The 16,059-nt window shown below is 37.6% G+C and overlaps 1 protein-coding gene across 1 annotated transcript; it reads right to left on the bottom strand.

The window, feature by feature from the left end:
• Positions 1-814: 814 nt before the first annotated feature.
• Positions 815-12,999, bottom strand: mtnr1al (melatonin receptor type 1A like). Its single transcript, XM_067457808.1, has 2 exons — positions 12,240-12,999; positions 815-1,854 (listed from the first exon to the last, which is right to left on the bottom strand). Exons 1-2 carry the CDS (start codon positions 12,502-12,504, stop codon positions 1,085-1,087), a joined length of 1,035 nt encoding a protein of 344 aa, XP_067313909.1. The 5' UTR covers positions 12,505-12,999; the 3' UTR covers positions 815-1,084.
• Between the last annotated feature and the right edge of the window lie 3,060 nt (positions 13,000-16,059).

Raw genomic sequence — 16,059 nt, 5'->3', positions numbered from 1 at the left:
TAAAGTAAATTATAACCTGAACATTCTCTCAACATGCCCCCCTAATAACTCATTTGACATGCTCCATTAGCACTTCAGATATTCACTAATTGGATTGGTACATCTTTCTCCAAAGGAATCAGATATTTAACACCAGGACAATATGCTGAAATTAAAATCCCATGGCATGTTTCAAAGCAGTAGCATTTTTTTAGAAAACATCTTTTCCATGTATTATATTTAAACACTAAATTTTTAGGCATTTTAATTGATTTTTAAATACAATCAAGCACTATTTTAATTTAAATAGTGTTTCAAACAGACATTATCAAGGGTTTTGCCTAGTTTTGGGGCACCATCTTTTACATTTAAATACCAATTTAAATATTGAAATAAGAACTTTTCGGGAAAGGTACCCAAAAATGAAAATGACCCCATGATTTACATCTATATGACATTTTTATGAGTTATATTAAAAAATGTCCTGGCTCTTCCAAGATCTATAACAGCAGTTAATAGCAGGCAAAAATAAGTGCATCCATACGCAAAGCTAGATGTTTTACTTTATAAAGTTTTATATATGGATATTTTACTTACACAAACTCATCACTTATTACTTTTATAACGGATGGATACACTTTTTTGAGCTTTAGATTTTGGGCTGCCATTCACTGCCATTATAAAGTTTGGATTAGTCAGGATTTATATATATATATATATATATATATATATATATATATATATATATATATATATATATATATATATATATATATATATATATACTATTGTACTATTGTATTAGTCAGAAAGACAAATATTATATACACCTAGGATGGATTAAGTGGGAGTATATCATAGAGTAATTTTCACTTTTGGGTAAAATAACCCTTTAATGTATAGATCAAAATCAAACATATATCATTCTGTGCAAATTTAAGCATGTGCATACAGTTAAAATATGTCCATATTTGGTATAACAAAATTCAAAGAATAAAAAACATTCAAAAGACAAAAGATGCATCATTATGCTGCACTCGGCCAATGGCTTTTGAATAACTTGTGAATTTTAAGAAAGACACAGTGCTTGTCTCATTGTGAAAACTCAACAATTAAACTTGAAAATAGCAAGTACAATCCTTTTATACTCTTTTCGAAAGTTGTGGTTTAGCACTCCATATATAACACCATTTAGGCAGCTGTTGAAGTATGCCATGAAGTAGCTAGCTGTGAAGAGCCACTCGGGTATGGATTGACCCAATCTAGGGTGGATCGCCACCGCCAGGCCTATCAAGTTCAGCGGAGCCCAGCAGACAGCAAACAATACAAACACCACAAACATGGTGAGAAAGTTCCGGATGTCATGAGGCTTGATCTTGGGCCGACTGTCGGGCTTGACCCGTTTGCGGACCTGTATGACGAGGATCCAGATCCGCAGGTAGCAGTATGTGACGATGCCGATGGGCAGAATGAAGTGTACCACCACCACAGTGATAGTGTACAGCGAGCTCACTGATTGGGCGAAGGTGCACGAGTAGACACGTGGGTCATACTGCAGGGACTCCACAAACCAATTGGGGGCGATTGCCAAGATAGTCAGCACCCAGACCAGCACCACGTAGCATATTGTATTCTTGTTGGAGAAGAGCTTGTCGTACTTAAGGCTGTGGCAGATATAACAGTAGCGGTTGATGGCAATACCTGTGATGTTGAAAATAGAGCCGATTACGCTGAGCCCCATGAGAAAGCCACTGATTTGGCAGTGAATATCGCCAGCAATCCAGCGATCATGGAAGATAGCCGTTAGGACGAGTGGGTAGGGGTAGATGGCTACTACCAGATCTGCTATTGCCAAACTCACCACAAAGGCATTACCTGTTAGGATAAGAGAAAAAGATCACTGAAAACAGGTTGTGGTATTTACTTGTTATTCTCTTCTATATCACAAATATGCCTGGAAACAAAATCAAACATAGAAGGAAATGTCTAGAGAATACACTGCAAACCTGCCTTTAAAGGGGGGGGGGGGGGGGTAGCAAGCTATGAACAGTTTCATCACGTGTATGCAAGATCAATAGAGTGATCGTTTTCACTTGTGATTTGTACAGAAACGTACGATTTTTAGAAGAAAAATAATAATCATAAAGGTCTACCTAAATCTAACCATCAGTGGAGCACAAGCATATTGTATGAAATACAAATGAGAGTTCCTATATTCTCAATTGAACCTAATCCCCAATTCCTGGTAAAAATAAAATAAAAAATAAAATAAAAAACAGTGAGAGAATTTTTAAATCTGACCATTTTAGGTTTACTGTGTTTATTCATCAATTCAGACACTTGTCCTCTGTAGAGTCAAGGGTTTAATGTGATTTGTGATGTGTAATTTAAAAGCATTAATCCACTGTAAACCCTAATGCTAAAATTAACTAATTGGTTTGAGAAGAACCTGTTGAGAACAGATTTAGTTTGAGGACAGATTTACATTGTTATTGTTATATTTTCTGTCATTCAGCAAGTGTACGCTATGCTAATGCTATCAAAGCATTTTAATACTAATTAGCAAGGTAGCATTTACTGAATTAGCTTATAAACGCAAGCCTGCAAGCCTTCTGATATTTGAAGTTAAGATCAATTAAAATGTATAAATAAAAAAAATAAACATCAGCAAGTTCTGCTTTAACTTTAAACATTTTGAACATAAAAATGTTAAGTAAATGATTGCCAACTTATTCGGGCTTATAGTGTAAGAATAAATACACCCTGAAGTAATTTCTATTATTTCTAATCTAAATAAATATGTATTAAAAACGGTCTCATAATTAGTTAAGATAGGATCTTGCGTGACACTGCCAGGACAGTAGAAGAAGTCAATGTACATGAATTCTCACTATATTATAGCACCCCTTGTGGAAACATTGAGAATGCAATATTGGTCAGTTGTTTTTTTACAGGGTTTTTCACAATCCATGTTGTTTTAAAGCCATTAGCATGTTTGCTACTTCACAATCTGAACCCAAAATTCTGACATTTAAATTACAAAAACATTAACTGAGTAATTTGTTATAAGGCACATAGTTCAAGCTCAAAACGAAGTAAGCATCCGTTGACAAAGATTGCCGATTTTAAATAGCATATTCAACTTTCTCCAGGTATTATAGACAAACTTCAAAATGCAATGACTCATTAAATCGAGCATACAAAGTTAGAAGCATTTGCATTCATATACTTGCCTAGTGTACTTGTAGGTGGCTATTTTGTATGAATTCTTATGACTTCACTCGTATGAATTTGTGCGATTATTCAAAAGCCTCATCAGGAAAGGCCACCCCTAAACCCATCACTGGGGTCTAGACAAATTGTACTATGCTGTATACTGTGTTGTGCGACTAAAATTAATGGCCATGTTACCTTTCCATCTGTGGATTATCATTCTTTAGCACGAATGCCAGAAACAAAACCCAGTCTGTGTGATAAGCCCAAAACAAATATAGACGTGCTTGATACAGACACAAACAAACCTTATGTGGAATAAATATCAATATCATACTGTGTGTAGACAAATCCAGGGGGTTCAAACATTGAACTATACAGGATAATTGGATCTTGTAATGCTTGAGCAATGTCTTAAGATGTAGCTCATGTACCTAAAGATGGTCAATATTATTAAACCAATGATTGGCCTTTCTTCTTTAATGAAAGGATTTGCTAGTTCTGTGTAACTACATTAAGAGGCTTATAAAATCTAACGAAACGATTAAACCGTACCCATGCATGTGGAGCACTATACTTAGTGCTAGTGTGGCATCTCATATGGGGGCTGACTTTCATATTAAAATTCTGATTTACACAATAAACACTAAAGAAATGGTTTTATTGTGAATTTCAATATCTATTTAAAAAGCACTTTCAGGGACACTCCAGGTACTAGATGCTCCATTAAACAAGCACTGCATTGACTTCTGCATCAACTTCTGTGACTGGAGGCAAGGAATTTAATTCTTTAAATTATCGAGCACACACCTCGTATCCAGCTGTGTTAATTTCCCACGTGTCGGTAGGGCTCGTACATGAGCAACACGGTTATTGCATATGATTTTAACCCTCTTACAGTGCCGGTATTCCATTTAACATTTTTAATATTTTAATTTACTTGCTGGTATTTTCAAAATTGCTCAAACCAGAGTGCCTTATTCTCAGCTTGTCAACTCAATCAGCAACAAATGCATAGAACATGTTAATGGTGCTTCTTTTCACAGAAATCACAGTGCAGAAATTAGGAACCGGTTTGAGTGATTGATGATGAAAATTGATGTGGATAGCCTTCAAAGTTGTCCAAATGTAGTCCGTAATAATAATACATTTATTATTACATATATATATATTGTGTACATTTCCTACCATATATATATATATATATATATATATATATATATATATATATATATATATATATATATATATATATATATTAGGGGTGTAACGGTTCACAAAATTCACGGTTCGGTTCGATACGATACACTGGTGTCACGGTTCGGTTCGGTACGGTTCGGTATGTTTTAGATACAGCAAAAAGAAAAAATTGGCAGAAATTACCTTTTTTTATTATTATTTTATTAAAACTAACAAAGTATGATTTTTTTTGTTGTTGTATGATTTTACCCATCATGTAGTTACAGGAATAAGACATTAGCTCTTTACATTAGAGTGTGCGGTGCGTGTTGCTGCGTTTGCAGTCCGCAAATGATCCGCTGTTGCATATCACAAACACAGCATTTATTCATTATTTTTTATTTAAAATCCAAAAGTTTTTACTGAACATGCCTCGTCAGAATTCCAATTTTCTTTGTTTACTCTTTAATAGAAGTCAGGATACGGAGCCTAATACATTTAAAATTCATTTTATTAAATTAATTTATTCATATATATAGATATATATAGGCTACTTTAGATTTAGCTCACACAAGTGGCAAAACATTTAAACATAGTTTATAGCCTTAAATCACAAACATTTTAAATTAGAAACTTACAATAGTCTATTCAAAAACAGCCGACTCTAGTCTTTACTTTCGTTTTTACACCCTTTTAAAAGAAATCCTGCAGGTCAAAAAGAACTTTGCTTTTCACCTCCAAGAAAGTACGAGTGCTCTCCATTATGGCACTTTTTTTTTTAACCTAAATGCCAGGTAAGGTGTCGTTTTGTTGCTTTACTTGAGAAAAAAAAGCCATGTGTTAACTTTGAAACAAGAGTATATTTTAAATGATATGCATCTGTGGTGAAATTACTAGATTTTCGCGTCAGTACATGTTTTTTTTTTAACGCGAACAATGCTCTACCACTTTAATGCAGCAACGCAGCGCAGCAAAAAATAGACTCGGTACGAAAACGATCCGTGCACTGCTGCAGACGCAACGCTTCTGGAACAGACTGACGGACAGCACCCGCGTGCAGTTTAAAAGCTGTGATCCGTTAACATGGGGACGGAACAAAAATACGCACCGCACACGCACTGCAGACGGAGTATGCGTGAAACGGGCGTTAGGTCTCATATCCGCGGCTATAAATGGACCACTCGCCACGGTGATGTCTTTTGCCATTTGAATAAGTTGGAAATGTCTGTCTAAATGCTGCGGGGATCGTTTGTGGGATAGTTTGTGGCTGTTTCTCCTTTTTATCGTCTTGTTGTCGGCGTAAAGACAACAAGATCGTCTTGTTGTCGGCTTTGATTGACATGACATGAATTATTCCCGCTGCTGTACCATCAGCAAATGCGACATACCGTTGTTTTTTAATCCATCAATCTTGCCAACACCATCATAGCTTACCAAGAATCCAAAGTTTACCCAAACACCAGACCTGTTGGTTATTGGAGGATCTTCTATTTCTGGTTTGTTAAACGCAATTGCCATTTTGCCACGAGCATTCAGCGCGTAGCCTACTGAGTAAGCGAGCACCTGACTGAGCAGCCTAAAACATATTTGGTGTTTTTTTTTTTCTTTCACTTCGGCGGTGTCAGGGGCATTGCCTGTTATGTCGTTTTGGTTATTGGGCTACCTTGTTGAACGCATATTATTATATTTCACACACTTTTTTATCTTCCAAATCTAATTAATTAGTCCAAGAACCGTTCGGTACATAATGCGTACCGCCAGGGCCGGCGTTTGCTATAGGCGAGCTAGGTGGTCGCCTAGGGCGACAATTGTGTTAGGGGCGCGAGCGCGCTCTAGTGCCGCCCATTACTTCCTATTAAGCATAGAATCGGAACAAGCGAAATACAACATAATGTTCATGAAACATGATGATCATAGGGCGCCCCCTCAGCCACACGTTTAATTACTTATCAACCTGATTATTGGATTGAATTGATGGTGATTATTGATTATTAGTTCAGGCCAGTGGCGAGGCCAGAAATTTTTAACTGAGTGGACCTTGGTGGAATAGGGTGGACCTCAATGACTACTCTCAAATTACACAAATTAAACAATATGGGACAAAATCACTTGACAGTAAATATAAGCTATATATGATTTATTTTTTGACAACAAATTCATATAATTCATATATGCAAAATTAATTTATAACAAGCAGCTACAAAGCCTATTGCAAGGAAGACAAATATAGATATTGTGCTGCTATATGACCACTAACAAGACATCAGTGTTCAGTAATTGGGTTCATTTTAAAATGGAATAACCAAGTTCTTGTCAACTAATGCAACTCAGTATAACTGTTATCAAACATGTATTTGCAGCTTAACCTGTGAGAATTTCGTCTCGTGTTATGCACCGTGGCCCGTGTTAAAAGTTTATTTCACTAGCAGACGTAAACTTATCTTCCCATCCCCTCAACAATACGCGATTGGCTAAACATTACTACTAAGCTTATTGATTGGCTGCTGCAATAAGTCAGCTATATGAAAATGTTTTCGCTCTACAGTAATTATTTTTTAATAGGGCTGTCAATCGATTAAAATATTTAATCGCTATTAATCGCATGATTGTCATGAGTTAACTCGTGATTAATCGCAATTTAATCGCACATTTTTAGCAATTGTAAATCTAAAATTAAGTTTTTAATACTCTAATCAACATGAGTATGCTATGCATGCTTTATGCAAATGTACATTTATTATTAGTGAAACCATACTTATTCAATAATAATCAATACAGCATGAAGATTAGACGTATCAAAGGTCATAGATGTTTATTTAAGAAATTGTTCATGTCTCTTAAGCCTAAACTTAAAAATTAAGAGTAAGCAGTGATTTTTCTCATTTTAAGAATATAAAGGGAGTCTTTACACTGGCAGTTTAATTCAGAGCAGGGCACAGTTCGTATGAAAAATTGGTAATGTGTACCAGTGAGCGCACCAGATCCACACCATACCTTGAGGAGGTCCATACTCCACGAGTAGGAATATAGTGCGGCCCCTTTAAGAGACGCGCGCTCCCTATTGAACTGCCGGTATTTTGCGTGTGCACGCCGAACTGGGCCGCGATTTACGTGGACAGTGTGAAGAACATGGACTCGGGAGCGCGCTTGTTCAGGGAAGTAACCTGTGCATTCGTTTTAGCCGATTGTAATGTATTTAGTTCAATAAAACAGGTGTACTGTAAGCGGTGATGGTGTTAATGATTTACCTCAGACATGAGCGAGAGTGAGCTGCAGTGCATCGCGCTCAGACTGCAGAGAATGTGCTCAGTGAAAAAAACGCACTTTTCTTTCTGAAGTCTAATAAAAGTTAAACAAAAAATGTGGTAGCTTAGGCTATGTGGTAGCTTATGTAGGCAATAACTACACTTTTGGTTTAGAATATTAATGTCAACCCTTTTCTTTCCCTATTAATGTTTGCTGCTGCGTCTGACTGCTCTCACTTTTTCCAACTACGGGCTATGCCACGGATCAAACAGAAAATGCGCGCTGCGTTAATAAATTTAGTGCTGTTAAAATGAATTTGCGTTAACGCGTTATTAGCATATTTGACAGCCCTATTTTTTAATGAAACTTTTTGTACGTGTTTAAGTGATTTGTGTTGTCACATAGGCATATTATTTTCTGCTATCACAATTTTTTTTTTTTTTGTCTGTTCTGATTGGGTGGGCCAGCCGTCAATCTGAGTGGGCCAGTGCCACCCTGGCCCTTATGTAGCCTCGCCCCTGGTTCAGGCGTTAGGTCAGGCAAGTGCTCATCTTGCGCGTTCATCAAAAATGAGGCGCCTAAACCTGCGGGTGCACATGGGACGGAAAAAGAGAAAAAGAGAAAGGAAAAAAATCGAAAGAAAGCCCAGTATAGAGGTTAGTCTTCTTATCTCAGCCAATAAGATGTCAAACTAAATAAAATGACTTAGTATCAATCTTATCAACTAATATTTATTTTATACATATTATTAATATTGTCACCAAGCTATCACTTGCTAGTTTTCTACATAATTACTATACGTATTGCAAACATGACTTCACTGACAATAATCTACAATAACCTACATGGATGTCATTTAAATATCAAAAGTCCAGTTCGTTATGAATATGGATAACGTATGCACGTTAGTTATAAAAAGTACAAACGCTCTCTACGTGCCGTCGGAAGGAAATAAATACGGCCTCATTTTTTTTTTTTTTACTGGAGCAGCCTAACGATAGATACCATATTATTTACATTAAAGACAAATATGCCGTGTTCACTAAATTCTTTACAGTGGCTGTAGTGTAGTGGTAAGACGCATGGCATAAAGATTTGATGCAGATCGATCAGAGGTTCGATCCTGCCTTTTACCACACTCGCTCTATTCCCTTTTTCCATCACATATCAGATCGGAAAGGCATTTATTTTCAATAAAAAGTGAGAAAATGTTTGAAAAGTGGAAATAAAGCGTCGAACGTGTTTAATAATAAGTGCTTCTCGGTTAGGGGTAGGCCTAGGAAAACAGACGTGCTGAATTAAAAATAGAGACGATAAAAGTGAGTGGGGTGGAGGGGTGGGGGGCGCAAAACTCCATCTCGCCTAGGGCAACCAAAGAGCTAGAGCCGGCCCTGCGTACCGCGTACCGAACCGAAAGCCTCATACCGAACGGTTCAATACGAATACGCGTATCGTTACACCCCTAATATATATATATATATATATATATATATATATATATATATATATATATATATGGTAGGAAATGTACAAAATATCTTCATGGAACACATCTTTACTTACCCTAGTGATTTTTGTCATGAAAGAAATATCGATAATTTTAACCCACACAATGTATTGTTAGCTATTGTCCCAAATATACTGTGCGACTTCTGACTGTTTTTTTGGTCCAGGGTAACATATGAAGACATTATAAAGAGCTGTAGTGGTCCTGTGTTTCAGGGGTAGCACTGCACAATTCATTCAACATATATCTGTGATGACAGGACATATGTAAAATCATGTCTACAGGCTGTCATTTTTAAACAAGCCTGCAGTGTTGTTCTGGGAGCTCAGTTAGGTGATCAAAGTATAGACTTTTTTACTGATGGCCATGTGTGAATTTTGATGGACTGGATTGTTCTTGAACTCTTTTGTCTTGCAGGTACTTTCTGTGGTCCATGTAGGTTTTTTCTTCTTTTCTGTCACCTGATGAAGTTTCCTGCATGGCCATTTACTGAGACTTGCTATTACCAATAAATACATGACACACTGTTGTGAGCATGTAAGACATGCCGCTGCTGCACAAATAGCAAATTAAATGACCTGGTGGAGGTGGACGGTTTGAGGAACTTTGAAGCTTCTCTGCAAACAGCTACAACAACCACTTACCAACTATTTAAATGTTGAACAGCAAGCTCATTGGTTGCAGATGATATAGGAACCAAAATGAGTGCAGCTTGTGCCGTGTAGTTAGCAATGTAATTGTAAGTAGGTTGCGTTAAGAATCCATCAGCCTACGCCATCTAGAGTTTCATGAGAGAACCAGATATTTAATTTACATAAAAATAGAAGACTAGAGAATTTTTTTTTAAAATCACGTTAGCATACAGTATTGGGCATGCATCTTACGCCTATCATGTATGTAGTTCATCCAGTCAGAAGCTTTCTCCACAACATAACTTCTATGAACTGAGGACTACATCACTGTTTTTGTCCCTGATGTTTTTTCTTTATTTGACGTTTGATTCATCGCGGGTTCCCTCATACATTATACTCCGGCGCATTTATGCAAATGCATACTCTTCAACAGCACAGATTGTTGACGCTAATATGTATAGATTGAAATGTATATTATGTTTAAATGGATGCCCAAGAGCAAGTCCAAATGTCATGTCAGCTGTAGTACCAACCATAGATTGACGTTCGCAAATGTTCGTTGGAACTATGGTTTCGGGAAATGCCAAATCGTTCAACTATGTTGGCTTGCCAGAATTTGAGAACGACTTCAGTGTCACAAGACTGGAGGTCAAGAATGTTTTAAATTTGTCTGCTATAAATTAATTGGTTGGCTATTGATGAATATGATGGAAATGGGACACAAATTGAATTTTGTCACTTGTGCATCACTCAGTCTGAACTGATCGCTGGACCTGCGGTGAAATAAATCATCACATTTATCACACATTAGCTTTGATCCAGATCCTCTATCTTTAATGGATCTGCCCTCACTGAGCATCAAGTGACGAGATAAGTACAGCTTCACTTATAAGTGTTTAAAACGAAAACACATTGAACAATAAAATAAAACTGTATAAATAAGAAGTGTTTATCTTGTTTTAAGGATTTCTAGATATGTTTTACTGATAAAGAAAATGTTTTGCAGTGTACTTATTTCAGGGTTAAAAAAAATGAAGGGATTCACCAATAGATCATATGATGTACAAATAATGTGATGGTATCTCTAAAACAACCACACATCACATTGCAGCAAAACACTAGAGCTCTAATTACTGGGAATATGTCAGCAGTTCATGAACCCGTCTCACTGCCAGCAATTTTGTGAGCTCCTGCATTAAATGGTTTTAATGGCTTCATATATAGAAAAATTGACAGTACAAATCACACTTTGTTTAGTATTATTCATTCAATGAGTCTAATCAACAGAATCAAACATCAAGTGATGCATAAGGTGATATTTATGTGAGGAACTAGTTATTATCTATAAGCATGTTGCATTAGCCAGATAATTATATGATCTATATGTATCTGGTTATAGCAGGTGTCTCAGTTTCAAGCTCTGTTTGAAACTTTATTTCTCATACAAAAAAGCTATCATTAGGAAAAGTGTGTCTCATTTGTCTTTCTTCACACATTCTCAGTGCTTGTATCCTTTAAAGGTCAATCATTAGTTGGTCAGGCAAAATGACTGTATATTAGAAACACTTAAAGTTTATATCTCCAAAGGAAAAGGTCAGGCTGTGCTGTGTTCATGAGATAAGACCAGTGGCCAGAGGTAGATTGAGATCTACCAACTCACCCCACAGACTAAACTGGCCATGTTAACAGAGTCATCCATACAGCAGCTGCATGCCACCATGCTTTTGTTTTATCTTTTTAGTTTGATGCCTCATGTGATTATAATGATCTGGAAATCATTTATGAGTCAATTACTCTGTGTCTGAATCTTAAAAAAAAAAAAAAAAAAAAAAAAAATAGAATGAGCAGCAACAGACAGATAATCAGTTACTGGTACTTTAATATCAGGTCTGTGAATAAATACCACCATTTGACACAATAGAAAATAACGGTGATCACTGTTAGTCTTGCAAATTGTTGTATGCATAATTAATTGTTTGTCAGCTGTTCATTCTCCAAAAAAAAAAAAAAAAGTTTATTTGTAGCTTAGTTCAAAACCACAATGAACATTTGAGACCATTTAGCTCGTAAATACTATTATTGCATAAATACTATTATTATTAGTGCATCAATTATTATTATTATTATTATTATTATTATTATTATTATTATTATTATTAAGATTAAAAAGATAAATCATAATAATGAACCTTTTGAATAAGAAAAGAAAAGAGCCAATGATTTGTTGGTCTTATACTGTTCTCTTGTCTTGTTTTTTTATTTTTTTTAACTTTTATTAGTTGCACAGGTTTAAAGACCAACAAACCATGTGATGATAATAAATATTCACAATGCATGTTATTTGTTTGGGTTTTTTAGACAAATTATGATTGATTTACTACTCTGTCAGAAATCTAGAATATCAAACTAATTTGTTATTTTCTTTAGTTAATTCAGAGCCTTCCGAATGAATGACTGTCATGATGAATTACAGAGACATTTACCTGCCTTCCTGAGCTTTCGGTTTCTGAAGACTGATACAATGACCAACAGGTTGCCCAGAACGTCTACTACAATCGTAGTGATTAGAACACTGGAGAGTAAAGTCACCACCCAAGGGAAAGCGAGGTACTTGCTGTCCCGATTTCCTGTCGAAATGTTCCTCAAAGGGGCGTCCGTTCCCTCCACCATCCTCAATTCATCATTACAAGGCAGCGGCGAGGGGTTCAGTCCTCCGTGCCACGGGTATCTTCCGCGCAGCGGGCGCATCCAGACACCGAGCAGCTGCGGGTAGTGCTCCAGTTCAGTTGCGCGCTATTATAGCGGCCATGAAGGGATTTTGAGTTGATACAAATTAAAGCTGTGAATGAAAGACAAATAGTACCGTTTCAAATTAAATTGCGGCGATACAAGCTCTTTTTTACACATAAAACCCCGCTTGACAAGCGGAGGGACATTTGTAATCCAGTGTCTCTTTGGTCGATCATGAGAACTTGTAAAGCTCACTTTGCTTCTCAAGACGCCCATTCATAAATCTGGTTCTTGCACATGTAATACAAGTCGTGTTCTTTCATTCACTTCTTAACCGTGCAACGCTCATTCACAATGCTGCCTCCAAAAAAGCCGCGGGAAATAACTAGGCTATAAGAGTGGATAAACGCCTTCTCCAAAAGTTCTCTCATCGTGAGATGCAGTTGAATAACCAAGGTCCTGCCTCATTTATATTCGCATGTGCTCTGACTTGTGTTGCCTTTGTGTGAAGCTGGATGCTGATGCGGAGGATGCTCGTGCTGATCATGTGAGGACACCTGATGACTCCAGCCTGGCGTGCGCAGTTAAAGCTCACTGTAGTGTTCCAATTAGCGGCGAGAGCACACTATACCTTCTGGTTTCAGACAAAAAAAATGTTTTTACATTTTTGTTTTGTTTTGTTGTAGTTGTTTTTCATGTGGCTTTTCTGGCATTCGCTATGTGCTAATAAACCTTGCATCCGGAAAGTATTCACAGTGGGTTGTGATAACGTGAAAGAAGTTTGTTTGAAATCTTTGCAATCTTTGCAAATTTATTGAAAATAAAAAACAGGGGGAACATTATTTGTAATGAAGAATTCACAGCTTTTGCTCAATAGTTTGTTGAAGCACCTTTAGCACCAGCCTCCAGTCTTTTTGAGTGATGCTACACGCTTGGCACAAAACTGCAAAATAGATTGATTGAAAATAGCCACACTCCAGCCCCAAATATTTACAGAACTGATTTACAGAACAATGTGTGAAAATAATTCACAATAATTCAGGCACAATGTAGTAAAAATGGACAGCACGGATGGGGTTACTCTGTAAAGCATCAAGAGTACAAAACAGTCACACCTCACAACACACACACACACACACACACACACACACACACACACACACACACACACACACACACACACACACACACACACACACACACACACACACACACACACACACACACACACACACACACACACACACACACACACACACACACACACACACACACACACACACACACACACACACACACACACACACACACAGGTTTGTTTCACTATATTAGTGAGGACATTACATAGACTTCCATTGATTTTATATCAGGTCAATGGTATTTTCTATCCCCTAACCCAACCCCTATCCCTAAACCTACCCATCACTGAAACATGTGCAGATCAATAGATTTATATAAAAACATGTTTTGGCTGATTTATAAGCCTTTTTAACTAGTGAGGACCAGTCCAATGCCCTCACTAGTGGGTCATTTTCATGTTTTACTATATAAGTGAGGACATTTGTGTCCTCACAAGTATTACCAAACAAGGAACACACACACACACACACACACACACACACACACACACACACACACACACACACACACACACACACACACACACACACACACACACACACACACACACACACACACACACACACACACACACACACACACACACACACACACACACACACACACACACACACACACACACACACACACACACACACACACACACACACACACACACACACAGGTTTGTTTCACTATATTAGTGAGGACATTACATAGACTTCCATTGATTTTATATCAGGTCAATGGTATTTTCTATCCCCTAACCCAACCCCTATCCCTAAACCTACCCATCACTGAAACATGTGCAGATCAATAGATTTATATAAAAACATGTTTTGGCTGATTTATAAGCCTTTTTAACTAGTGAGGACCAGTCCAATGCCCTCACTAGTGGGTCATTTTCATGTTTTACTATATAAGTGAGGACATTTGTGTCCTCACAAGTATTACCAAACAAGGAACACACACACACACACACACACACACACACACACACACACACACACACACACACACACACACACACACACACACACACACACACACACACACACACACACACACACACACACACACACACACACACACACACACACACACACACACACACACACACACACACACACACACACACACACACACACACACACACACACACACACACACACACACACACACACACACACACACACACACACACACACACACACACACACACACACACTGATAAAGAATTAATTTTCAATTTGTAAATTTTTTATTGAATTTTGATAATATATAACAAAATGTATTTTTCTGTGTTCAGGTTTGATTGTAGTAATGGAAGAATTCAAAAAAATCAAATAAACATTTCAAACAACAAATATCTAAACCTTGACAGAAAGTCTATCCAAATCCAAAGCCTAATACAATTATGTTTTTATGTCTGAAAACAACTAGAGAATTAACAAGCCTCTTTATATAGAGATATATTCACAAGTTCACACTTACAAATAATCAGATTATTTGTAATCAGAATACTCTGAGCTCAGTAATTTGGCCCGAACCCAGAGGAACTAGTAACTAGGATAGTAACCAGACAAGTGTGAGAAGACCGAGTGGTCCCTGTGTGTGTAATAAGCTATGTAATAGATTGTATGTGGCTATGATGGAGAATGGCTGGTGCAACCTACACAGAGCTCGATCCACCCACAGTTGAGTAGAGAGAGGGAGAAGCCAAGGTGTTGTGGTGGCTGAAGACATCCTGGTGACAACGGATGGAAGCAGAGCCAATGGACTTGAATAACACCGCTGGCACTGGACACCTAGGAGGAGTCACGGCAACAAAGAGCTGGATAGGAGCCAGAGTGTCAGAGTACTGAGGCGGAGGACAGAGGTGTAGACGGAGGGAAGGAAAAACCTGCTGTAGCTGTTCTGGTGGTGTAGACATAGTGACGACCTGACCAAGATGGAGCTGGTGGGACAAGGGAACCCAGTGGAGCCATCAAGGTTGAGGGTCTCTGGTGGAGCCGATGGTGGGAAGAGCCAAGGCAGAGCCCACAGGTCGACAGGCTGAGGTGGAGCGAAGGGATCACTGTAGGTGGAGCCACAGGATCCTCTCGTTTGTCCGAGGCTGGTATTTGCACGACCTGCAGTTTGCTGTTCAGGAGACCTGAGGACTTCTACCCTTCTCACAGATAAAAAATGTCAACAGTCATGGTTGATGTTTATAATCCGATACCACAACAATTTAATTCAAGATCATTCGTTTGTTCGGCCCATTTCAAGCAAGCTTGCTCAGCGTCTTAAACTGAAGAAAGTTGTAACTATATTCCTGCAAACAGTAAGTAGCGATTTTATTCACTTATTGACTGTTTAAACAATTTCTGATTCAGTTGAAAGTTTCTTAGAGAGACAGCATTGTCTAGATAACACAAGATGCTAGTACAGTAACAATAGGAAACACCAAGT

The sequence above is a fragment of the Pseudorasbora parva genome, chromosome 11 (genome assembly GCF_024679245.1).
Source record: "Pseudorasbora parva isolate DD20220531a chromosome 11, ASM2467924v1, whole genome shotgun sequence".
NCBI classification, from domain to species: domain Eukaryota; kingdom Metazoa; phylum Chordata; class Actinopteri; order Cypriniformes; family Gobionidae; genus Pseudorasbora; species Pseudorasbora parva.
This window is presented reverse-complemented; position numbering and strand designations above follow the sequence as displayed.